The sequence below is a fragment of the Eretmochelys imbricata genome, chromosome 4, assembly GCF_965152235.1.
Source record: "Eretmochelys imbricata isolate rEreImb1 chromosome 4, rEreImb1.hap1, whole genome shotgun sequence".
Lineage (NCBI taxonomy): Eukaryota > Metazoa > Chordata > Testudines > Cheloniidae > Eretmochelys > Eretmochelys imbricata.
The window spans coordinates 91,679,343-91,704,378 of NC_135575.1; the positions used below are offsets into that span (position 1 = coordinate 91,679,343).

Sequence of the window (25,036 nt, forward strand, 5' to 3'; positions counted from 1 at the left end):
AAATGTTAGTGAAATTCATGAAGGGCTGGAGATCAGATTGAAATTCAATAACAGTGTACAGCATTTTGTACTGAAAATTGGTTTGCAACGTTCTTCATTTGTGCAAAGTTAAACCCCAGACTTACCACCTGATTTTACTTACTGACACTTTAGCTTTTTATAAAATTTCACAAACTGAACAGGAATTCAAATACAACTAAATCAAGATATCAGTGTTTTTTTTTTAAAAAGTTTTCTGAAGCTTCTTTGTTTATTATTTTACATTATCTTTAGCGAGCTTCTCAGCCTGCTTTGCCTCTCTGGCTTGTCTCCTCTCCTCTCTGGTAGCTTGCTGCTCACGAAATCCCTTTTGCTTTTGTAGTGCTAATGTAATCCACAGCGGTTGTGCAGATTCAACTTTTTCCATCAATTTGGAACCATCTAAAGAATGCCTGCTCTGGAGAACTGGCTTTTCTGTAAGAAAAAGGAAAGGACAAGGAGATTGGTTGAGTGCAATACAAAAGGTGTTCATTTTTCCTTAGTCCCTTACCTTAAAAAAATAAAATACAGCAATATAGACAGTAAACATTGTTTAAACACATTGAACTCAGTGTCAGTCACAGCTTTTCAAGCATTTATCACATTCTGAAGCAGATTTTGTTACTCATCAAGAAGAGACATTACAGTAGTCCAGCCTTAATACTTAGAAGGCCAAATACATCCTTGGTTTAACTTCACTGGTGATCTTACTCCAGGCAGGAGTTCAGTCTTGTATCCTAATTTGACATATGGACCCAACCACATCCTTGCATCCTTTGGTGAAGGAGCCCTCATGGATGGATTTCCGCAACCTCCCATTCCACTTTTGGCCTTCTATCTATTTTGATTCTTAATCCCTTTAGACCAGATGTGCCCAGCTTTGCCTAAGTGTGGGCTCAAGTGACGACTTGCCATAAATGCTATTTGTATAAAATGGAGGTCAGCTGGGTAGTCCACAGAGACTGGTGGTCCCAGTATGCAATGCTTCATCTTAATCTGAACAATATCACAGTGGAGATCACATGCTGGAAGCTGTCGTGTTTTCAGGCCCAACTTGTATTTCAAAGCAAATGATAGCTGTTGATCTCACATAACACACTGGACCACATATGGTTATCCTAATGTTGGCCCACTTTTGACAACGGGACACAGTTCTGCATGGTCTCATATTTCTAGAGCCTAGAAATTACAAATTACATTCTCACTATGCTGGAGCTACAGATCTCCCTCCACAATGCAACAACTGAGGAGTAATGGGACACAGGGAAGCTCTGACCATATTTCTTTGCTGGCAACGGGGAAGGAAGATGGCTGAGGAGCCACTATCCTATCTCGCTGCCACTGCAGGGTCCCTCTCTGATGGGTTGTGAGGTTTATGGCAATCTGCCAGTGGTAGGGCACAAAGCCACTGAATTACAACAGGATCTAGAACATAGCCGTTTATAAAGATATATACAAGCTGTCTGAAGAATAATACATGAAGGGTAGTGTTACATACCAGTGGTTCCCAACCACTTCTCTGCCACGGCACACCTTCAGAATTTTAATTATTTTGAGGCACACCATCATATTGTCTCCAAATGAACTGGCCTCCTTATCACCTTGGTTTAAGCTGTTTACTACCTTTGCCATTCACAGTCTGTAGGGGCTGTGTGTAGAGAAGGGTGTAGGCAGGGGGTAGCTAGGGGCTGTGGGCAGAGGGGTGTGTAGCTCAGGATGTAGGCAGGGGGTAGCTAGGGGCTGTGTGCAGAGAGGATGTAGCTCAGGGTGCAGGTGGGACTGTGTCCTAGGGGGTGCTGCCGCTACAGGGCCCAGCCATGTGATCAGTCCCTAGTTGGCACAGTGGAGGCTGCTCCACTCGTGGCCATGTGCACGCTGGGCTGGGCTTGGCCATGCCGTCCTACACAGTCCCCATGGCCACCGGCACCCAGTGGTTTGCGGCACAGGGGACTGTGTATCTGAGCCTGGAGGGCGCAGTGGTCATTACCCAGCCCAGGTGGAGAAACTGACCTGGACACACACAGCAGCTGTCATCACTGCTCGTGCCCCCCCGATCCCCAAATGTTCCTCTGTGCCCCCACAAGGGACTCTGGCCAGGCCACACCCCCTAGGGGGGCACGGGGCTTGGAAAGGGAGGAGGGCCAAATGGAAGGCAGAACTCTGTCCCCCAGACGCATGCATTGCCTCTGTAACTTATTGAGTTTGGGGGTCAACATGCCTATCTTTGCCCCCCAGCCTGTCCAGCCCCCACCTCAACCCAATTCTGCCCTCCACACACACCAGTTCTGCCCCCACCCCCAAGTTCAGTCCCCCTTCCTCTCCTGAGATTCTTCCCCCTCCCAATCCTGGGGGAGGAGGGGGGCTGCAGGAGGGATAGGGAGAGACAGAGGAACCGACCAGTTGCTCACAAAAGGGGAGTGGGGAGGAGAGGGAGATTGAGCTCCCATTGGTTGCTCTGCCCCTGGAGGAGATGGGGCAATGAGGCAGACAATCAGAAGATGGCTTCCCCCACTTTCTTTCCCCCTGTCCTATCCCCACTCCACATATAGTTTTAAAAAAAATTCTGCAGCACACCTATTCAGGCCTGATGGCACACCAGTGTGCCACAGCACACCAGTTGGAAAACACTGATCTAGTCTGACCTGCACTTTGCACAGCACAGAACTTCACCTACCCACTGGGCTGGCCTTACCATGAGGCAAACTGAGGCGGCTGCCTCAGGTGCCAAACTGTGGGGGGCGCCACTACGACCCAGAGTGTAGAAAATTGTGTCTGCTGCTGGTGCACATGTATTCTCTCCACTCTAGATGCACAGAGATGGTGGAGTGCTGTGCTGGAGGAAGGAGGGCACAAGAGACATAACAGGCAGGCAGGAGAAAAGGTGAGAGGGAATAACAGAAAGCAGCCGGAGCTGCAGGGAGAGAGAGGAGGAGGAGCCTCTTATGTACCTCTCTAGCACCCCCAGGAGCCTGGACTGATTAACACCAGCTTCTCAGGGAGCTTCCTGTTTCCTGCTGCTTCCCTGAACCCACTTGAGGAGAACAGGCAGTCAACTGAAAGAGTAGGAGCCAGTTAGGCCCTTAAGTCACTGATATCTTCCCTCACTCAGGCCCTGCTACCAGCCTGCTTATTTGTCCCCTTCAACTGAGTGTTGAGAGCCACTATAGCTGGCACAGAACAGCAGTCATGAGTGAAAGAAAAAAAAGCCCCTCTGAGGCAGCATTCAGAAAAAGAAAGCAAAGGAAGCTTTTCTATCTAAGCAGGAAGGAACTCTCCTGAGATACATAGACACAAATGTTCACGGTGAGCCTTCCGGCCCCAGTGAGGATGTGAGTGGTGAGGAGATGCCTGATCTTCCATTTAGTCAGAGTGCAGGTGACCTGGCAGCTACTGCAGCATCCATATCTCCATCTGAAATGGATGTAACCATGCACATTCCTGAAGAAAAGTGTAGATCAGAGAAGAGTGTGGTGGAGGCACAAGAAACAGCTGCTGCTGAGGTTAGTTCCTTAAGTCTAGATGATCCAGGACTGTGGACCCACTTGAGCAGTAGCCTGAGGGACTTCCTTGTACTGCCTGGGCCACAGCAAGTGAAAAACTTCATGTTCCCCAAAGACAATGAAAATAGAAGTTTCCATCCAAAGCATTACTGGCGTGAAATCCCCAATGGTGACAAAGTGGAGAGGCCATGGCCTATGTACTCAAAAACCCAGGATGCTGCATACTGTTTTTGTTGCAAACTCTGCCAGTCTAATGTTCCAGCCACATTGGGTTCTACAGGAACAAAGGACTGGAAAAATCTGGCTGGAAATCTGGCATGCCATGAGAAGTCAGCAAATCACCAGAGAGCATTCATTAGGTGGAAAGAGCTTGAGATGAGACTAAGGTTAAAGGCCACCATAGATGATCAGCATCAAGAGAAGATTGCATCAGAGTCTCTATACAGGCAAAATGCTCTGAAAAGGCTCATTGCCATTGTGAGAATGCTTGCTACCCTTAACCTAGCACTGCGTGGCACTTCAGATCAGCTGTATGTACCAAACAATGGAAACTTCCTTAAAATTGTGGAGCTAATGGCTGAATTTGATGCTGTACTCCGGGAGCATCTAAGAAGAGTCACCACCCAAGAAATGTACACACACCACTACCTTGGAAAAACAATTCGAAATGAGATCATACAGTTACTGGCAACAAAAGTCCAACAGAAAATTGTGGCAGATCTGAAGTCAGCAAGATATTACTCCGTTATCCTGGACTGCACACCTGACATCAGCCATACGGAACAAATTACTTGAATGGTGCGTTTTGTAACAATAACAGAACCTAGTGAAAATGTCCCTGCAATGGTGACGGTCAGAGAGCATTTTCTAGAATGTATTGACATTGATGATACTACAGGAGCTGGTATGACAAATGTGCTTCTTAAAACGCTGGAAGTTACGGGAATTGTGATAGCTGACATGAGAGGTCACGGCTACGATAATGGTGCCAACATGAGAGGAAAGAATAGAGGAGTGTAGACATGGATCTGAGAGTTAAACCCTCGAGCTTTTTTTGTCCCCTGCAGTTCTCATCGTTGAACTTGGTGGTCAGTGATGCAGCATCAGCTTCTAGAGAGGCTGCTGAATTTTTTAATGTAATTCAGAGCATCTATGTATTTTTCTCATCAATGGCAAATTTTGAAGCAACATCTGGGAACATCCTCTCTGACACTGAAACCACTGAGTGCCACATGATGGGAAAGTCAAGTGGAGGCGATAAAGCCTATCAAACACCAAATTGGGAAGATAGATGATGGCATAGTTGCCATTATGGAGGATACTGCTATGACAGGAACTGTTCGTGGGAGAACAGTGGCAGAGGGAAATGGAATCCCCAGAAACATACATCACTTCAAATTTCTGTGTGGCTTAGTGTTGTGGCATAACATACTGTTTGAAATAAATGTTGTAAGCAAGAGACTCCAAGGTGTTGACCTTGATATATCTGGAGCAATGGAACAACTGGACAAAACAAAGTCATATCTTTAGTCTTACCAGTCAAAACGTTCTGAAGAGTGCACAGAAGTTGGCAGAGGAACTTCACACTGAAGTTATTTTCCCACCCATTCAAGAATATAAGAGTCACCAAAGAAGACGACATTTTGATTACGAGGCATGGGATAATCCCATAAGAGACCTCAAACAACAATTCAAAGTTGAATTCTTTAACCAGGTGCTAGATTGTGCAATACAGTCAGTTGAAGAACGTTTCATGCAGCTTAAGGAACACATCAGTATATTTGGGATGTTGTTTGATATTCCAAAACTCTTCACCATACCAGAAGAAGACCTATACCAGCAATGCAGGGCACTAGAGCCAGTGTTGACACATGATGACATGCGTGATATTTAGGTGATGAATTGAAAGCCCTTTCAAGATATATTCCAGAACAGCTTTTGGAGTTGATCCTGCTGAAATGTATGTGCACAGATAAGATGACCACCCTCTTTCCAAATGCTTTTGTTGCTCTGTGCATACTTCTAACACTTCCTGTAACAGTTACCAGTGGAGAACACAGCTTCTCCAAGCTGAAGTTAATAAAAACACATCTACGCTCCACAATGACACAGGAGAGGCTGGTCGGCCTTGCAACCATCTCAACAGAGCATGAGCTGGCCCAAACTGTGGACCTTCAGCAGGAAGCAGTTCAAATCTTTGCAACCAAGAAGGCACGGAAAGCACGACTTTGATTATTCAAACAGATTAAAATGCCAGTGTTTACTATGCAGACAAGAAAATTTACATTTGCTGTTCAGGCGTTTGAAAGTTAAGTGTTACTTAAAATTTTTGAACAAGGCATTTTAAGTTGTTAGTTCTCCTTTATTGGGGTAGGAAGCAGAGCAGTACCATGAGAAGAGTAGAACAGGAAGAAGGCATAATTGAGACCTTTCAAAGTTTTGGCCCAAGCAAGGGGACATGGGGGTGTCATTTGAGCTCCCCGCCTCAGGTGCCAAAATGTTGTGGGCCAGCCCTGCCTACCGACTCCTGTAATAACCACTAACCGCAGATTTCAAATCATGGCTTAAAGTAGGGCTGCCAAATAATTAAAAAATTAATTGTGATTAATTGTGAGATAAAAAAAGTCATGATTAATTGCAGTTTTAATCACACTGTTAATAACAGAATACCATTTATTTAAATATTTTTGGATATTTTCTATATTTTCAAATATATTGACTTTAGTTACAACACAGAATACAAAGTGTACAGTGCTTACTTTATATTATTGTGATTACAAATATTTGTACTGTAAAAATGATAAAAGAAATAATATTTTTCAATTCACCTCATACAAGTACTGTAGTGCAGTCTCTATCATGAAAATGCAACTTACACATGTAGATTTTTTTTACATAATTGCACTCAAAAATTAAAGAATGTAAAACTTTGTTGCCTACAAGTCCACTCAGTCCTACTTCTTGTTCAGCCAATCACTAAGACAAATAAGTTTGTTTACTCTTACAGGAGATAATGGGGAGATTTAGGTTGGATATTAGGAAAAACTTTTTCACTAGGAGGGTGGTGAAACACTGGAATGCGTTACCTAGGGAGGTGGTGGAATGTCCTTCCTTAGAAGTTTTTAAGGTCAGGCTTGACAAAGCCCTGGCTGGGATGATTTAATTGGGGATCGGTCCTGCTTTGAGCAGGGGGTTGGACTAGATGACCTCCTGAGGTCCCTTCCAACCCTGATATTCTATGATTCTATGAATGCTGCCTGCTTCTTATTTACAACGTAACCTGAAAATGAGACCAGGCATTCGCATAGCACTGTTGTAGCCAGCATTGCAAGGATTTATGTGTCAGATATACTAAACATTTGTATGCTCTTTCATGCTTTGACCACCATTCCAGAGGGCATGCTTCCATGCTGATGACTGGTTCTGCTTGATAACGATCCAAAGCAGTGCGGACCAATGCATGTTCATTTTCATCATCTGAGTCAGATGCCGCCAACAGAAGGTTGATTTTGGTGGTTCGGGTTCTGTAGTTTCCGCATTGGAGTGTTGCTCTTTAAGACTTCTCACAGCATGTTCCACACCTTGTCCCTCTCAGAGTTTGAAAGGCATTTCAGATTCTTAAACCTTGGGTCAAGTGCTGTAGCTATCTTTAGAAATCTCATATTGGTACCTTCTTTGCACTTTGTCAAATCTGCAGTGAAAGTGTTCTTAAATAGAACATCATCTGCTTGGTTGTCATCTGAGACTGCCATAACACAAAATATATAGCAGAAAACCATGGAGCAGGAGACATACAATTCTCCCCCACAGTGTTCAGTCACAAATTTAATTGACATATTTTTTTTTTAACATGGAAGCATGTGCTCTGGAATGGTGGTAGAAGCATGAAGGGGCATACGAACATTTAGCATATCTGACACATAAATACCTTGTAACGTGGGCTACAACAGTTCCACATGAGCACCTGTTCTCACTTTCAGGTGATACTGTTAATAAGAAGCGGACAGCAATATCTCCCGTAAATGTAAACAAACTTGTTTGTCTTAGTTATTGGCTGAACTTGAAGTAGGACTGAGTAGACTTGTAGTTTCTCAAGTTTTACATTGTTTTGTTTTTGAGTGCAGTTATGTAACAAAAATTAATTCTACATTTGTAAGTTGCACTTCCATGATAAAGAGATTGCACTACAGTACTTGTATGAGGTGAACTGAAAATACTATTTCTTTTGTTTACAAATATTTGAACTGTAAAAAGATAATTAAAATAATACTATAAAGTGAGCACTGTACACTTTGTATTCTGATTTGTAATTGAAATTAATATATTTGAACATTTAAATTGGTATTCTATTATTAATAGTGCAATAAAAATGGCGATTAATCAAAAATAATTTTTTAATCTAGTTAATCTGTTTTGCATTAATTGCTTGAGTTAACTGCAATTAATTGACAGCCCTAGTTTAAAGACTTCACGTTACAGAGAATCCACCATTTGCACTAGTTTAAACTTGCAAGTGACCCATGCCCCACGCTGCAGAGGAAAGCAAAAAAAACCCAGGGTCTCTGCCGATGTGACCCAGGGGAAAATTCCTTCCCAATCCCAAATATGGTGATTAGTTAGACCAGAGATCGGCAACCAATGGCACGCATGCAAAAGGCAGCATGCGAGCTGATTTACAATGGCACTCTGCTGCCAGCCTGGGGTCCTGGTCGCCAGCCCCACTCAGCCTGTTGCCGGCCTGGATGGACAGAACCCCGGGCCGGCAGTGGGCTATCCGCCGCCCCCTCTGCCAGTCTGGGGTTCCATCTGCCAGCCCCTGTGAGCCGGGGTCCCAGCTGCTGGCCCCGCTCAGCCCGCTGCCAGTCTGGGGTTCCGTCCGTCGGCCCTTGTAAATGTAAAATGTATTACTAGCACGCAAAACCTTAAATTACAGTGAATAAATGAAGAGTTGGCACACCACTTCTGAAAGGTTGCCGACCTGAGTTGGACCCTGAACATGTGGGCAAGGCTCACCAGTCAGACACCTGGGAAATAATTCTCTGTAGTAACTCAGAGCCCTCCCCATCTAGTATCCCATCACTGGCCACTGGATATATTTGCTGCTAGCAATCACAGATCAGTTACATGCCGTTGTAGGCAGTCTCACCATACCATCCCCTCCATAAACTTATCAAGCTCAGCCTTGAAGCCAGAAGGTTTTTTGCCCTCCATTGTTCCCCTTGGAAGTCTGTTCCAGAACGTCACTCCTCTGATGGTTAGAAACCTTCTCCTAATTTCAAGTCTAAACTCGTTGGCCAGTTTATATCCATTTGTTCTTGTGTCCACATTGGCGCTTAACATAAATAACTCCTCTCCCTCCCTGGTATTTATCCCTTTGATGTATTTATAGAGAGCAATCATATATCCCTCAGCCTTCTTTTGTTTAGGCTAAACAAGTTTCCTCTCATAAGATAGGTTTTCTATTCCTTGGAGCCTCCAAGTAGCCCTTCTCTGCACATATTTCACTTTGAATTCATCTTTCTTAAACAGGGGAGACCAGAATTGCACACTATTCCAGATGTGTCTCACTAGTGCCTTGTATAATGGTACTAACACTTCCCTGTCTCTACTGGAAATACCTCGCCTGATGCATCCTTGGACTGTATTAGGCTTTTTTTCACAGCCACATCACACTGGCAGCTTAGTCATCCTGTGATCAACCAGTACACCCAGGTCTTTCTCCTCCACTGTCACTTCCAACTGATATGTCCCTAGCTTATAACAAATGTTTTTGTTAGTCCCTAAATGTGTGACTTTTCATTCCGCAATATTAAATTTTATCCTGTTTCTATTATTCCAGTTTACAATGTCATTGAGATCTTCTGTTATGATATTCCAGTCCTCCTCCGTATTGCCAATACTTCCCAACTTTGTGTCAAATTTTATTAGTACACTCACTTCTTGTGCCAACATCAGTAATAAAAATGCTAAATAAGATTGGTCCCAAGAGCAATCCTGAGTAACCTCCCTCCAGCCTGACAGTTCACCTTTCAGTATGACCTGTTGTAGTCTTCCCTTGAGCCAGTTCCTTATCCACCTTTCAATTCTCATACTAATCCCCATCCTCTCCAATTTCACTAATAATTTCTCATGTGAAACTGTATCAAATGTCTTACTGTAATCCAGGTAGATGAGCTCTACTGGATTGCCTTTGTCTAAAAAAATCAGTTATCTTCTCAAAGAGGGAGATCAGGTTGGTCTGGCATGATCTACCTTTTGTAAAACCATGATGAATTTTATCCCAATTACTGTTAACCTCTATGTCCTTAACTACTTTCTCTTTCAAAATTTATTCCAAGACCTTGCATACAACTGAGGTCAAACTAACAAGTGGGTAGTTTCCCAGATCACTTTTTCTCTCTTTCTTAAAAAAATAGGAACAATATTAGCAATTCTCCAGTCAGAGGGTACAATGTCCGAGTTTAGAGTCATTAAAAATCTTTGCTATTGGGCTTGCAATTTCATGTGCCAGTTCCTTCAATATTTTTGGATGGAGATTATCTGGACCTCCCAATTTAGTCACCCTAAACTGTTTGAGTTTGACTTTGACTTCTACCTCTATGTTCTCATTCCCATTAGCCACCCTGCTACTACCCCTAAGTTCTTCATTAGCCTAATTAAAAACTGAGGTAAAGTATTTGTTTAGATGTTGGGACATGCCTAGTTTATCTTTAATCTCCACCACATCCTCAGTGTTTAGCAATTCCACTTTCCTTGTTTTCTTCTTATTTATATGGCTATAGAACCTTTTACTATTGATTTTAATTCCCTTTGCAAGGTCCAACTCTGCTTGGCTTTTGTCTGTTCTCACTTTAATCCTACACTTTCTGACCTCCAAGAGGTATCTTTCCTTGCTGATTCATCCCCTCTTCCATTCCTTGTAGGCTTTCTGCTTTCTCTTAATCACTTGTTTGAGATACTTGTTCATCCAGCTTGGTCTGCAACCTTTCCCTATGAATTTTTTCCCCTTGCTTGGGATGCAGACTTCAGATAGTTTCTGCAACTTTGACTTAAAGTAATTCCAAACTTCCTCCATATTCAGATCCTTTAGTTCTTCAGTCCAGTCCACTTCCTAATTCCCTTAATTTTTTAAAGTTTGCCCTTTCGAAATCAAGGTCCCTAACTGCAGATCTATTTTTGTTTATCCTTCCATTTAGTTTAAACTAAATTAGCTCATGATCACTCGAACCAAGGTTGTCCTCTACAACCAGTTCTTCTACGAGGTCCTCACTACTCACCAATCTAAATCTAAAATCACCAAATCTAAAATGGCATTACATCTTGTTGGTTCAGCAACTATTTGGTGAAGAAATCTGTTGGCTATCACCTCCAGGAAAATCTGGGCCCTACTATTATTAGTAGCACTTGTCTTCCAATCTATATCTGGGAAGTTAAAGTCTCCCATAATCACACAATTCCCAGTAGTATTTATTTAATTAAAAATATTAAGGGGGCCTCTATCCATATGCATATCTCCTGACTGAACAAGAGACTTCAATTGCTTCTTTAAAACACACTTCCTTGAGAGATCACAATTAGATGTCTAGATTGCCACTACCAGACACACCAGGATATCACTTATTATTTATGTTTGATCTGTTTTGTCTGTGTCTAAACTAGACTGTAAGCTAGTTGTGACTGGAATTAGTCTCCTGATTTATTTGTACACCACTTGCACTAAGTTGTTACCAGGCCAAATAAGGATTAATAATAGTCTACATTTAAGGCCAAAATTCTGCACACAAACCTCCAGCCTCTCATTCTGGAAACATGGCCCATAGTTACATGTGACACTTTCATGTTGCCTACCTTTTTTCAGTGGCTCAGGCTTTTTATCAGCTTTCTCTCTCCATGGCATGGTGATAGATGGGAAAAATGACTTCTTTTCTCTGGTTTCTTCCTCTTCATTTTTGTTCTCATTCTGTCCTGGTGAGTGCACCACGTTCACTTTACTGTCTTCTTTTTTCCAGGTGGTGTCTAACTCTGGTTTAGCCGTCTTTTGACCTAATGTGTCAGCTAAGTTTGATCTGTTCCTTTTAGAGAGAGGAGAGGATGGCGGGGTCTGGTTTGTGGGCTTTGGAGCTAATGCAGGTTTTTGTTGGAGTGACGATTTACACACAGGTTTCTCATGACTAGGTAAAGGAATCTGGCTGTTGGTCGATGGGAATAGAAGTGTAACTGTTGTGTCTGAGTTCTCCGAAACATTATTTGAAGAGTCTTTTAAAACATTAACAGTGGCATCCCTTCTCTCTAGGCTAGGGGATATATTGTCTTTTAGAGTGGTATTAATGGTTTCTTTTCCACTTTCTGTTGTAAATAGTGGGGCAGGTACACCATCAAAACTATCTCCTGCACTGTATCTTTTCTTTTTCTTTTGCTCCGCCTGTTGATCGTAGTGAAAACGTAAGGAGTAATTTGTCCTTCTTAACTTTATCCCAAATGGAGAAACATTTTCTTCTTCATGTGGTGCTGTTTTATCCAGGTTTCTTGTACCAGTGTTCTGCTGACTTTCCAAAGTAGCTGGAGATTCTGATGGGGGCAGTTCTTTTCCTGAAGAATGAGAGAGGCTTGGAACAAGGAAAGATGGAAGATCTTTGGCAAACTTATAGCCTTCTGTGTAGTTTGCCATTTCAAGGTGTGTTTCACTCTTTGTTGCCATTTCAGTCACATTATCTTTACAAGCTGGAGTCTCATTGCGAGCAGCCACATCATCATTTGCATCATTGGATGAATCTGTCTTTTTTCTTGTGTTCTCTGGTTCAGTACCTTCTGTACCACAGGCACTCTCAGCATCTGCACTGGCTTTTGAGGTTTCTGAAAATTTCTGCCATGCTGGTGTTATGGAAAATTTTGCATTCGCAGAAAGTGTTTTCCTTAAATTGGCATGGGAAGCACCTCGTCCTTTGGGAGTCCAGTCATCACTGTATCTACAGACACTTACTCGGTCTTTTTCATTTAGCTTGCTGTTTTCTGCACTCTTTAGGATTCTAGATCTAATAGAAGCCCATTCAGCTAATACGTCCTGGTTGTTCAATGTCTCCTGTGTATACTTCATTTTACTGCGGCTAGATTTGGAATCAAGAGTAGTTTTCTGGGTGTTTTCTGGTGGGGGAAAATCCAGGTTTATTTTTTCTTCTGTCAAACCAAGTAAAGATTTACAAGCTGTATCTTTGATCTGATTCAGGTTTACGGCAGTGCCACAAAGCTGTGCTCCAGTAACCAAAATAGCTGTGTGTGGGACACACAAAGAGTAGGGAAGTGCAGGAGAACCTTTGCTACATTTGTGGGTCTTGGATTCTTTGAGGGCAGAAAGGTGCGCTGCCTCTTTGACAGGAGTAACGGGGCTCAAATTCACTTTTTGAAATATGATCTGTTTCTCTCCCGATGACACTTGAAATGTGAATGGTCTGTGCATAGCCTGCCTTTCATCTACTTCTTGCCACCTTAGTTCTTCACCTGTCTTCTGCTCCTGAGCTTCGACTTCTCTCTTCTGTTTTGGTGTTAGCTTTTCTAGCACTGTTTCTTTCCCTTTCTGTGACTCTTTCGTTTTTTGTTGGTTTGATTCTTCTTGAAGCTGCTTCTCCATGGATTCACTACCAGCATCCCCAGAACACACTTCTTTTTTGACCTGTTGCTGTCTTAAGGCTTGCTCTTGTTCTTTTTGCATTTCCAAATGCTGTTGTCCATCCACGTGTATTTCTGCCTGTTCTTTCAGTTCTTGTTCATTTGATTCCTCTTGCCTTATTTTAAATTTCCCCTGTTGTTCTCTCTCTTCACTCTCCAGGGGTGTTTGTTCTGCTGGCTCATGTCTTTTTTGTTCTTCTTGTGTCTTTTGCTTCTCCAGTTTTTGTAGAGTTTGTTCTCCTTGTCTCTTCTTTTTTTCCTTCTGATGCTGGCTTTGTTCTTCCAGTCTCTTAGTTTCTTCCTCCTGCTGCAGCTTCTCTTCAGCCTGAAGATGCCTTTTCTCAAATTCTTGTCTCTGTTCTTCCAATTCTTGTCTTTTATGTTCCTCTTGTCTCTTTTTTTCTTCCTCCTGATGCTGTTTTCCAATCTCATGACACCTTTGTTCTTCCAGTTCTTTTATTTTCTGCTCCTCCAGTTCCACTCGTCTCCGTTCTTCCAGTTCCTGTTGTCTCCGTTCGTCCAGTCTTTTCTGCTCCTCCAGTTCCTGTTGTCTCCTTTCGTCCAGTCTTTTCTGCTCCTCCAGTTCCTGTTGTCTCCTTTCGTCCAGCCTTTTCTGCTCCTCCAGTTCCTGTTGTCTCCGTTCGTCCAGCCTTTTCTGCTCCTCCAGTTCCTGTTGTCTCCTTTCGTCCAGTCTTTTCTGCTCCTCCAGTTCCTGTTGTCTCCTTTCGTCCAGTCTTTTCTGCTCCTCCAGTTCCTGTTGTCTCCTTTCGTCCAGTCTTTTCTGCTCCTCCAGTTCCTGTTGTCTCCTTTCGTCCAGTCTTTTCTGCTCCTCCAGTTCCTGTTGTCTCCTTTCGTCCAGTCTTTTCTGCTCCTCCAGTTCCTGTTGTCTCCTTTCGTCCAGTCTTTTCTGCTCCTCCAGTTCCTGTTGTCTCCGTTCTTCTTCTTGACTTTTCTCCTCCTCCTGGTGCCTCTGCTCTTTTATTTTCAAATGTTTCTCCTCCTTAAGGAGATGCTGCCTTTTCTCTTTCTCACAATGCTTTCTCTCCTGTTGCCTTTGCATCTCTTCAATTTCCTGGCATCTTTGTTCTTCCAAATGTTTTTTTCCTTCTGCTTCTGCCATTTGTCTTTTCTCTTCAGCCTCAAGGATTCTCCAGTGATCTTCTTGCTTTCTTTTCTCATCTGCTAACTCAAGATGCTTTTGGCCCTCTCTGTTCTGGGTTGGCTTAGCTGTGGCAATGCGCCCATGGTCATCTGGGTATCTCTCTCTGTACTGGGGGGTTTCTGGGTTTTCTTGCTCAAACTCTGTCACTGTTACGCTTTGTGACTCCTAATGTTGGGAAACAAAAGCAGAGTTACTTAATATTGGTTATTGTTCCCTTTCTTCACTGTACAGAATGGTGAACTGATCAGTTGCAAACTGACTAGTCTCTATTTTTTAACAATTGGCTTGAGATATAGATCATTTTATTTTCGTCCTTTGTTAGAAAGTCATATTTTTACTGTATTTGAGTACAGAGACTACACACACTAACTCATGAGTTACAGTATCATAACCCATGACATATTAGAGTAACTGAACAACATGTGGGTTGATCTGCTTCACCACTTTACAGGAGTGATATTTTGTAAAAGAAAGGACACATCCTGGCACCAACAACATGGTAATACTAAATAATAAATCACAGTTTACACTAATGCAGGTAAATCAATGGTGCCCAAATTCTGACTAACCAAGACCTGCAGCAGCACCTTCAGGGAAGTCTAAGGGCCACGCTGATTTGTGTAAAATGGAGTAGGCAGCAGCCACCCTCACCATAAAACTGGGTCTGAAGCGCAGAGCGTACTGATACACACCACCAAAGCCAAAAGCTAAGGAGGCCACCGGGCTCATTGGGGAATATTGTATGCTGGGATCTGTAGTCACCACAGGCCACATGAAGGTGACCACAATCACACAGGGGCTTCACGCGGCCCACGGGCCTCTCTTTGGCCACCCATGGTGTGAATAGATTTTAGAATGTGACATTCACATTTCCAGCACTGCCCCACATTTAACCACTTTGTAAGCTCCAGAATTTGTTCTGTTAAGGCTCAAAAACATTAAGCATCTGTTCAAAAGCATTGTCTGTGTCAGTTCTCTCTGCAGGGCTGGCTCTTTCCACACAATGAGCATGCAGCCCTGCAGAGAGCAGCTGTGTGGTGACGGCAAGGACAGGAGGAACAATGGTAAAGGAAATGCTGCTTGGCTGCTACTCTCTGCCTGGCTAAACCCCAGTTAGTTGGGGCTCCCCACACTGGTGGTTCCAATGCAGAAATCTGGGAGCTACCTAAAAATCATGAAAAATCTGGAGATCCCTAGCTTTTCTATGCTAGTGGAGAGGTGTGATGACTGCTGCTTAATGAAGGTAGCCATTGCGATTAAATGGGATACCATGAGGTGGGTTAGTGGTACAAGAGGTATTTTTTTTGTTTCAGGGACCGTATGTCTACCCTGCAGCTGGGAGCGTACTTCCCAGCTTGGGTAGACAGATGTGCTAGCTCTGCTCAAGCTAATGTACTAAAAATAGCACTGTAGTCGGGAGGTAGCACAAGCGGCAGCTTGGACTAGCCACCCAAGTATGTACCCAGAGGTTCCAGACGGGTTTGTATCAGGCCATTAGCTAGAGCTACTCCTGGCTACTCTGCTATTTTGCTGTGTGCTAGCTCAAATAGAGTTAGCATGTGTCTGTCTACCCAAGCTGAGAAGCAGATTCCCAGCTGCAGTGGAGATGTACCCTCAGTCTCCTGTTGATTCCACGTTTCCGTCTCTATCAACAGCTTTTACTAAGCTGCAATACCTGCAGAAGCCGTATGAAGTCCTTCACCGCTGCCTCTTTCTGACTGCCAATTTGTTTCCTGCATGTCAGCTCCACACGCCACTTCAGCAGTCTTGCTGGTTCTAGGCAAGCAGCTGACTCACTCTCTGCCCAGTACAGGGCGTGCTTCCTCCCAGCTACATGGACCTTCCGTAGACATAACAGGCTCACCAAGACTCTGCAGCTCCTCAGACAACACCATTACCATTAAAATGCCTTCTGTTAGTTGAGGGGAAAGGAGATGCTGGGCCAACACGTTTCTCACCAGAAGGGAGAAAGGATGAGGGAATAGACAGAGCAAAACAAAGGGGTGGCTGGGCTCTTTTTTCTGTCCTGCTGTCCTCCCGTGAATAAATGTCTTAGCCCAGCAGCTCCCTCCCTGCCCCACCTACCCTCCCTTATCTGGAAATTCCCGTTAACTCCAGGGAAGCTGCCCACTGGCCTCTTTCGGGTTCCTGGAGAGGAGGGAAGGCAGTGTGGGAGAGACGTAGGGCTCCTTCCATCATTCCTTTCCTATCGTTGTTTGGATTGTGAAGTATTTCTTTTGGAAGCCCAATGGCCAGATTATGGCAGGGGCACACCAGGATGGGAAGGGTGCACAGGGAGTGAGGAAGGGAAAAGAGAAAGGACCATGGCCCACCCTCCTCCACACAGGTCAATGAAGCTGCCTGATTGTGAGGAAGAGAGCACATTGCACCCTCACAGTGCCTCCTGGAACTCTCCTGGATGGGTGCAGCACATCATCAGCCCCAGATAGCTACACGAAGCTAAACACTACCTGTCCCTTGTCTCCACTAGAACTTTACATTCAGACAGCTATCTTGAGTTCTCTCAATATAAAAACCACATGCCTCGTTTTGCCGTGAAGATAAAGTCTACGTTGTGAAAGTTTCCCAAAGATCTCCCCGGTGTTACCCAGCCAGGTCTGTACCTGCATCATACCTACCATTCATCTTGTTATTTTCAGTTGCAACTCTTTTGTGAGTACTTACTACAGTTTCTAAAGCAGACCATCTCATCTCATCATTTGACAACCCAAATCAGTTCAATACCTTTGTTAATCTTCTGTGTTTTCTTGACAGCCTCTGTTTTTTTGGCTTTATGGAGAGTTTGTGCTTAGCCGCGCTGTTGTCCAGACGAGCGATTGCCTGGGGGACCGCATCAAGATTGATTGATTCAATTGTGCCAGCAGAGGAAATGTGTCTTTTTGGCCGAGACGATTTGACTGGAGTGACCTGTTTTGTACCATATATACAAAGTAACCCTCATTAAAGCCATGCAAAAAGATTTAAAACAAAAAACATTTCTGTATGTATGCATTCTAGAGAGTGGTTAGTAGAAAACATGCAAAACGAGGAAAGAATTTCCAGCAATATTCCCTTGGACATTTTAAGTTTGCCAAAGGTAAAAAAAAAGACATGAATTCTTATCATAGAATCATAGAATATCAGGGTTGGAAGGGACCTCAGGAGGTCATCTAGTTCAACCCCCTGCTCAAAAGCAGGACCAATCCCCAATTAAATCAATTAATCAATTAATTCTTCTGTAAATATTGCCCACCACACTCGTTTGAGTAAGGCTACATCAAAAAATGGCTGAAAGATAGGAAGGATAAACCAATCTAAGCATTACAATAGAGCCTACAGTAGGGAGTGCTGCAGAGCCACCCCACCCCAGTGGGAAATGCTAGAAACCTTATGCCTCAGGCAGGTACAATGCTTCGTGGAGCACAGTGGGAGCATGGCCAGTGCATCATGCTTGGTGTACTCTCTCATGTGTGGCCAGCTCTGCTGACTGATGCAGAAGCAGGGCAACAAGATGCCCCTCCCGCCCCTTTTTGCCTCTCTCTGTCTCATTTGGAGAGGTTAGCAGTAGTAGTGGAACTAGCTTGGAGCAATCCTTGTGCTGCTGGAAGCAGGGATTGCCATTCTACTTAGCTCTACCAGAGGATACAAGGGGAAGAGATGTTCCTTGCAACCTCTCACCCACCCTCCTCCTGTGCAGGGCTGGGCACAACTGAGCCCTAAATGCATATGTAATATAGGTCATGTCTCTACATGTCACAGAACGCATAGCGATAGACACACTCCAACCCCCAAGCCCTCTGAGCATTCACCTGGCGTGTCCAGCTCCTGGTCCACTGGACATTCGCAGTATTCACAGATTTGCTGCTCCCAAATAAGCAGAACACCCCAGCTTACTAATTACATCTTAGATAACTGCTCCGTTTCATACACAACACTTACTTAGATAAGTTTATAGTGAAAATGAGTAGAAGTTTATTTTAAAAAGTATAGAGATTCAAGTGACAGCAAGTAGTAGTATTGGAAACAATTAGTTACATATAAAATAAAATTGTAACAGGCATTCTAGAACCTAGACTTAATTAACAAGATCCTCTCATGTCTAATGTGCTTCAAGTGGTATATGTGTTTATGTTTACATAGCTTGTCTCCTAGATGAAGGAACGAGAGCATCCTCTTAGTTCTCAGATATATCCCCCCACAATCTATTGTCTTTACTAGTAAATAGGATCCCCTCCTGCTGTTTATTTTTTCCTGTAAATTTCCTCTTCTGTAGATTTTGACTGGTCTCATGCTCAGTATGCAGACAGACTTCCATTGTGAGACTTACAATGCTCACTACCCAAGACCAGACAGAAAGATAAGCGTCTGTACCTACTGTTTGAAAGTAACCCGTTTAAGACATGGCACCGCTTGGTTACCTGCCTTAACTCCAAAGATTTGAGAACACAATTTCTAGTATAGATACATAACCCATTAAATATTATCTGTACATAAATTTTGAAATTATTATGATGACAAGTGGGCTACTGCCTCCTGATCCAGACCTTACATGCCACCCTTTGGTGAACTTAATATGCATATATCTGACCCGAGGAATCCCTATAAAAACTCTATGCATTCCCTATGCCCGCTAACAGTTGGCACCAAGAAGTTCCTGGCTTATAGCTCACCCTTTATATTGATGCAGTAGAGTTAGCCACTGGTTAACCTATAGGCCAGCACATCCCTCACCCCTTCTGCTTCCTGGGGCCCCCATTGGCCTGGAGCAGCGAACCACGGCCACTTGGAGCCGCGATCAGACGAACCTGCGGACGGGACAGGTAAACAAACCGGCCCGGCCTGCCAGGGGGCTTACCGTGGTGGACCGCGGGCCAAAGGTTGCCGATCCCTGCAATAACCCATTACAACAAATGTTGGTGGAAAATAGGTCAAGTTGTTTTCAACAATGAATATTAAACAGGTTCAAGGAAACTAGACAGAGAGGTTTAATTAATAAAAAAAAAAAGATTCTGAGCTGTGTGGCTTTTTGTGAGGTTTTGCTGCACCATCCCCAGCACAGACTTCAAATCAGGGGTAGGCAAACTTTTTGGCCTGAGGGCCACATCTGGGTACGGAAATTGTATGGTGGGCCATGAATGCTCATGAAATTAACAATTCAGAGATACTCAAATAAACTTTATTTAATAAAGATACATTTTAGTGGAAATAAATATAAAACTTTAACTACTATTATAAATACACCATCATAACAATGTATTATAATAATTAAACTCAATTTACCCCCTTTCCACGCCCTCTCTCTCTAGCCTGGACTTGTTGGGCACCAGATTCCAGTCACTGGAACTTACCGAGATTCACCAGCCCCCTGCTCTCAGAAATCTCCTCCCATGTAGGTCCCAACACCCCACAACTTTGAAAACCACCACTGAGCACTCCCTGGCCAACTACTCTGTTTTCTCATCAATAATGGAAAATTAACACTACTAAAACATCAGAGTCACCTAAGCCAACAAGCAGCAGGCATGTGGGCTTGCACATTCCAGGCTCTGATGGCACGTGAGGCATGTTTGGTTTGTGCAGCTAGATAACATGTGTGCCCTCACGGCAGTCACGAACACACGGGAGTGCCAGGCGGGAGCAGAGGGACAAACCCCCGACCCTGATTCCTGGCTGGAGTGGGGCAATGGAGCTCAAGGGCCAGATTAAAAGGTCTGATGGGCTGGACGCAGCCTCTAGTTTGCCCACCCCTGCTTTAAATCCTCCTTGAACCTTTGCACTTATTCAGCCACCAGTTCCGCTCTGCTTCAGTGCCACCCTCCCTGGAATCTCTAATGAGACTTGCTTGATTTAGGCAGGCTCCCTGCTCTTCCACCAAAAACCCTGCTGAGGAATCTGTGGGTGTGGACTTCCTCACTCTTGAGTTGAACATTGTGGCAGGAAGCGCACTCCTTGCAGAGTCTGGCTGTACAGGGTGGGTCCCCTGGCCTGAGTCTGACAGTGGCCTTAAGGTCTTTTCCATTAGGTGCTTCCTAAGGCAAAGTTCCCGCCCTTTCCAGGTGCAACTGAGGAATGAACTACAGATAGTGCACCTTGCTACAAAGTGGGCTTCCTCAAGGCAGTACAGACAGCATTGGTACTCATCACTGATGGAGAAGGAGCCTGGGCAGGAAGCACAGATTTTGAAGCCCCAAGTCCTGGGCATAGTCCAATACCCAAAGCAGGGTAATAGAGGGGGAAGGGGGCTCCCCAGGTCAGGGAGGCTAACTATAAAACATTAAAAACTATCAGATAAAACTTGAAACTGTAAAAACTTCTAAAACCAATTTACAGATATCTATATATATGTTCACAGATAAAGGAATAAAACCAAAGCTTTGGACACTGGAGTTTTGGACACTGGACCAAGACCATGCAGTGGTGAGAAGGAACTGGGGAATGGTTGGTCCACTCCAACCTTTATCTCCTCAGTCAGAGGCATGAGGTGAGACAGGACGCATGTGTAGACCAATGGACACTGCTTTCAAAACACTCCAGCTCCAGGTTCATGGAGCACATGCCTACCCACAGTGGAATACACACAGGGACCAGCACTCAAAGAATTTCCAGTGTGGATACATAACTTCTTAAATATTATCATACATAGCATTTCAGAATGATTATAATGATCACTGGGCTACTGGCTCTTGATAGAGACCTTACATACCACCCATTGGTTAATTTGATATGGACATGTCTGACCCAAGGATCCCTGTAAAATCCTATGCATTCCCTGTGCCCTCCACCAATTGGCACCAAGAGGTTCCTGGATCACACACACTGAACCAAACGAGGATAGCTGGTCAGTTTTAAGCAGTTAAAAAAAAAAAAGGTTTATCTTCAGATGTGTTCATTTATTAACAACTTTCAAGAAAGAACTTGGTATTTTGTTTTAAAGAAACACTCAATGACTAAGGAAATAATTTTCATTCATACTAATTGGATACCCCAACTGGGGCATAACTAACATTACAAATTTTTATAAACGCCAATGAATCAGTTCTGAAGACAGATTAGCAGCTAAAGTTTCAGCCGGGTCACATTTTTTAGTGTTGCCAGCTCTCATGATTTTATCATGACTTTCACAATATTTTGATGTTTTTCTTTACGCCCAACCTGGAGGCAAGTGCTTATGAGAGACTCTCAGCTTTTATTTAAAACAAAATTAAGTTTCTAGATTTCATGGTTGTGGTGAAAAGCTTGAAAATATTACATGAGGGCACACTAGAAGCTGAGAAAACAGCAGAGAAATAACAAGAACCTAACATTTATTATTTTTTTAAATCTCAGGTTTGCTAACATAGGGCGTGTTGTATTTCAGGTATTTTAGTTATGTTCAGCCTTTAGGCCTGAATCAGTTGGGTTGGACTTACTACTACTTGAGTTTCCAAAACTATATTTAATTGGTATAAGGCAACACTAAAGTATACATTCCTCAAAATAGGTGTTGAGTTCTAAGCATAAAGTGACAAGTAAAATTTCTCATTGCATGTGAAAGTCTCCTGTTGAAATCAGAGAATCAAATCAGAGCCCATGTCTTTTGGTCTGCAAATATTTCGGCCCAGATACTGCAAATACTTATGCATGAGTGTAATTTCACTCATGTAGGCAGCTGCCATTAAACACAACAGGATTATTTTCATGAATAAGGTTGTACATATAACTAACTGTTTGCAGGACTGGGACTTTTTCCAGCCATACTGAAAACACGCTGCACCCTGCAAAAAGAAAAAACCTTACAATGCTTGGCTGAAGCACTTGAATCTTACTGTATCCACTGTAGGTCTCGCAACAGCAGATGCTGTTATATTGGGGAAATTACAAGTGAGTACACAAGAAAGTAACCTTTAAGAGGTGACAAAAATCAAAAGTCTCTCCATATGGTCCATTTAGCTACCACTGTTAGATTTGCAATTGGTGTGAACTCAGAAAGGGAGGAAAAGTCTTCTACAGAGGAAAAATTAGTATCTTTTTTCAAGACAGCTCTGAAATCCACAAAGGTTAAACACAGGTTTATCAGAGAGCTAGTTGTTTAAAGATCTTGAAATATTTTGCATAGCCTTATTAAATTACATCTAGGCATAATAAAGTAGTAAAAGTACTTATGAAAATGATGGTTCTGCAATAATTTGAATGTTTGACGAGCAAATGAGATAGAGCTATGTTCAGTTTTCTGTAGTCATCTATTACCATAGTAACAGACTTCCCAGCTTCAGTCACTACTCATTTACCAGTGTCTCCTCAAATCCAGTATCTCAGAATTGTACAGCCTCACTGCAGTTTTGGATGAATTTGGGACAATAAAACTGAATACTGCAGTAAAATAACTGGCGGTTTACTAAAAAATAAATTAAAACAAAGGAGGAAAAAGTAATTAAAATAGAAAAGAATTTGATACATATTCAATTAACTATTCATGTCTTATTACCTTCTTCTCCGATTCATGTCCTGTCCCAGGCACGCTCATAGGGCTTAATGAATCCGGAGTGTCACTTAACTGGAAAATAAGATTAGCACAGCTAGATATTAGAATGTAAAGGATTTAATAAATATGATTAAAAGAACTAGTGAAATCACAAAGTGAGAGTGAAAAGGCCTGTTAGGACTTTTCCTCCACCCCTACTAGCACCATAGGTCTGACGGATGCACAGTTCTGCTTCCTGGTCTAACACAGTTTTCTCTTCTACACTTTTATAATCTTATAGCTGCCTATAAGGAAGAGTCTGTAGATATCAAACTAATGAGACCCTACAGGCTACACAGGCTAAATGATAAGAGTTCACACTTATTCTTTAGCACTAGATAATTAGATTTAACACCAAAGCAAAATGCAACCTATCATGATTTCTAGCAGTTTTGATATATTGTCATATTAAGAATCAATGTATTAACTTGACTGAAGCATAGACCAGAATAAAATGGAATTAAGAGTCCTATCTTCTCTTAGGCAGACATTATCTACATAGAGGAGTGGAAATACTGCATTTCAACCCAGTGCTTCCTGTGAACTCCTTTCCTCTGGAGCCAAATGGGATCCACAGGGAGGCCCCTTTGACCTTTTAGTTCCATCCGTAAGGGTTCATTAATGCTGCAAGAGTCGTGCTGTCCAGGGCCATCAGAACCCATCTTATGGGAATGGATTCTAAACCATGGAGGAGGAACTACATTAACTCCTGAAGACTGAGGGAACTTCATTATTAACCATTTGTACTAGTATAGCACCTCGAGGCCCTAACCAAGATTGTGCTGTACACACACATGCGGTAAGAGACAGTCCCTGTCCCAAAGAGTTTACCATCTAACTAGACAAGACACACAAAGGGTAAGAGGAAACCAAGGCAAAATACTTTCCCCAAGGTCAGTAGCTAAGGCAGGAACAAAACCCAGGTCTGCTACATTCTAGTCCAATGCCTTATTCACAGACAAACTTGCTTTGCTTTGGCCTGTGGATTTGGTGGGGAAAATTATTCAATGAAACTTGACCTTCATCCCCTTCCCAATCCCCATCCTTGTGCCCTCCAATTCCATGGATCTGGAGTGGTCCTCAGTGGGGCCAAGAGGGACGTGGACACCATGCCATGGAGGCAACACTCCCCTATGTTCTGCCCCCTAAAAAGCAATCCCTGGGTGCATGGGAAAGTACTGGGGCCCTACATTTGGTATTACCGTATCATTTATGGGCATTAACTTAACAGTCTTTCTTTTTATAATTGTTCTTATGTTTATGCATTATAGAGCGCATTTAAGTGACTCGTTTTAGCTGGGAGCTTGTGAAGCTTTCTGTGATATGAATTATAGTCTATTTGCATCTTTGATATAAAATGACGGGCTTGATTTTTAATCCCACGTTTTTCAATTCCGACCTATTTTATGTACACTCTGTGATTCTCCTTTTATGACTCATTAGCAGATATTAGTAGATAGCCTCAAAATTAGCATTTCAAACACATGCCAAATCAAATTGAGAACTGAAGCCAATAATCCAATTTACCTAAATAATAATAATGAAAAACCACATGGAATATAAGAAATACAACACCAACAATACTTAGCACTTCTAATCTGTAGCTTTCCATGCTGCATAAAATGCATATGCCTTCTTATTCCCTGTGTACAAATGGAAGCACAGAGAGGATACAAAGGCTTGATCTACACTAGAAAATTAGGTAGGCATAACTACACCACTCGAGATGTGAAAAATCCAAAATATTTTTATATCACACGCTGTAAAGCTTCAGGCGAGTAGATGGGCTTGTTTAAATAGAGCAAAAAACAGATAAAAAGTTGTGAGTTCCTTGGAAATCCTTTAACAGGCAGATTTTGCTCTGTATGATTCAGTAACTGTACTCAAGGTGAACAGGGAGTGCAGAATGAAAGAGAAAAGGAAAATCAGCCAATGATAAAGAATATGGTGGAGCCTGGCCCTGGGCATGTGCACATCTGGGGGAGTGTAGTATGGCTTCTCCTCCAAATGGCTCCGTGTAGGGGCATGGCAACACCTGAAAGCCGGTGAGAGGTGGTACCAAGCCAACTAGTGGTAGCGAATGAGTGACCACTGCAGCTCTGGCATGCTCTCCCTGAGAAGCCTTGGGAAGAATTCTGGCTGAGACAACCCAAATTCCTCCTCAGGCTGCAACATAATTCCTCTGAACCTCCC

At 43.1% G+C, this 25,036-nt stretch overlaps 2 protein-coding genes across 2 annotated transcripts in view; one reads left to right on the top strand and one right to left on the bottom strand.

The window, feature by feature from the left end:
• The window catches only part of AASDH (aminoadipate-semialdehyde dehydrogenase), an 81,468-nt gene extending 64,237 nt beyond the window's left edge, over nucleotides 1-17,231 (top strand). The window contains exon 17 of the mRNA XM_077815601.1: nucleotides 17,119-17,231. Coding sequence (XP_077671727.1) covers nucleotides 17,119-17,156 — 38 coding nt within the window. The 3' untranslated portion in view covers nucleotides 17,157-17,231. The remainder of the gene's footprint in view (nucleotides 1-17,118) is intronic.
• CRACD (capping protein inhibiting regulator of actin dynamics) overlaps nucleotides 1-25,036 on the bottom strand; it is a 42,956-nt gene that overhangs the window by 8,351 nt on the left and 9,569 nt on the right. The window contains exons 3-6 of the mRNA XM_077815598.1: nucleotides 22,808-22,876; nucleotides 17,089-17,271; nucleotides 11,367-14,508; nucleotides 263-453 (exon numbers count right to left, since the gene is read on the bottom strand). Of these exons, the coding sequence (XP_077671724.1) occupies nucleotides 263-453; nucleotides 11,367-14,508; nucleotides 17,089-17,271; nucleotides 22,808-22,876 (3,585 nt within the window). The remainder of the gene's footprint in view (nucleotides 1-262; nucleotides 454-11,366; nucleotides 14,509-17,088; nucleotides 17,272-22,807; nucleotides 22,877-25,036) is intronic.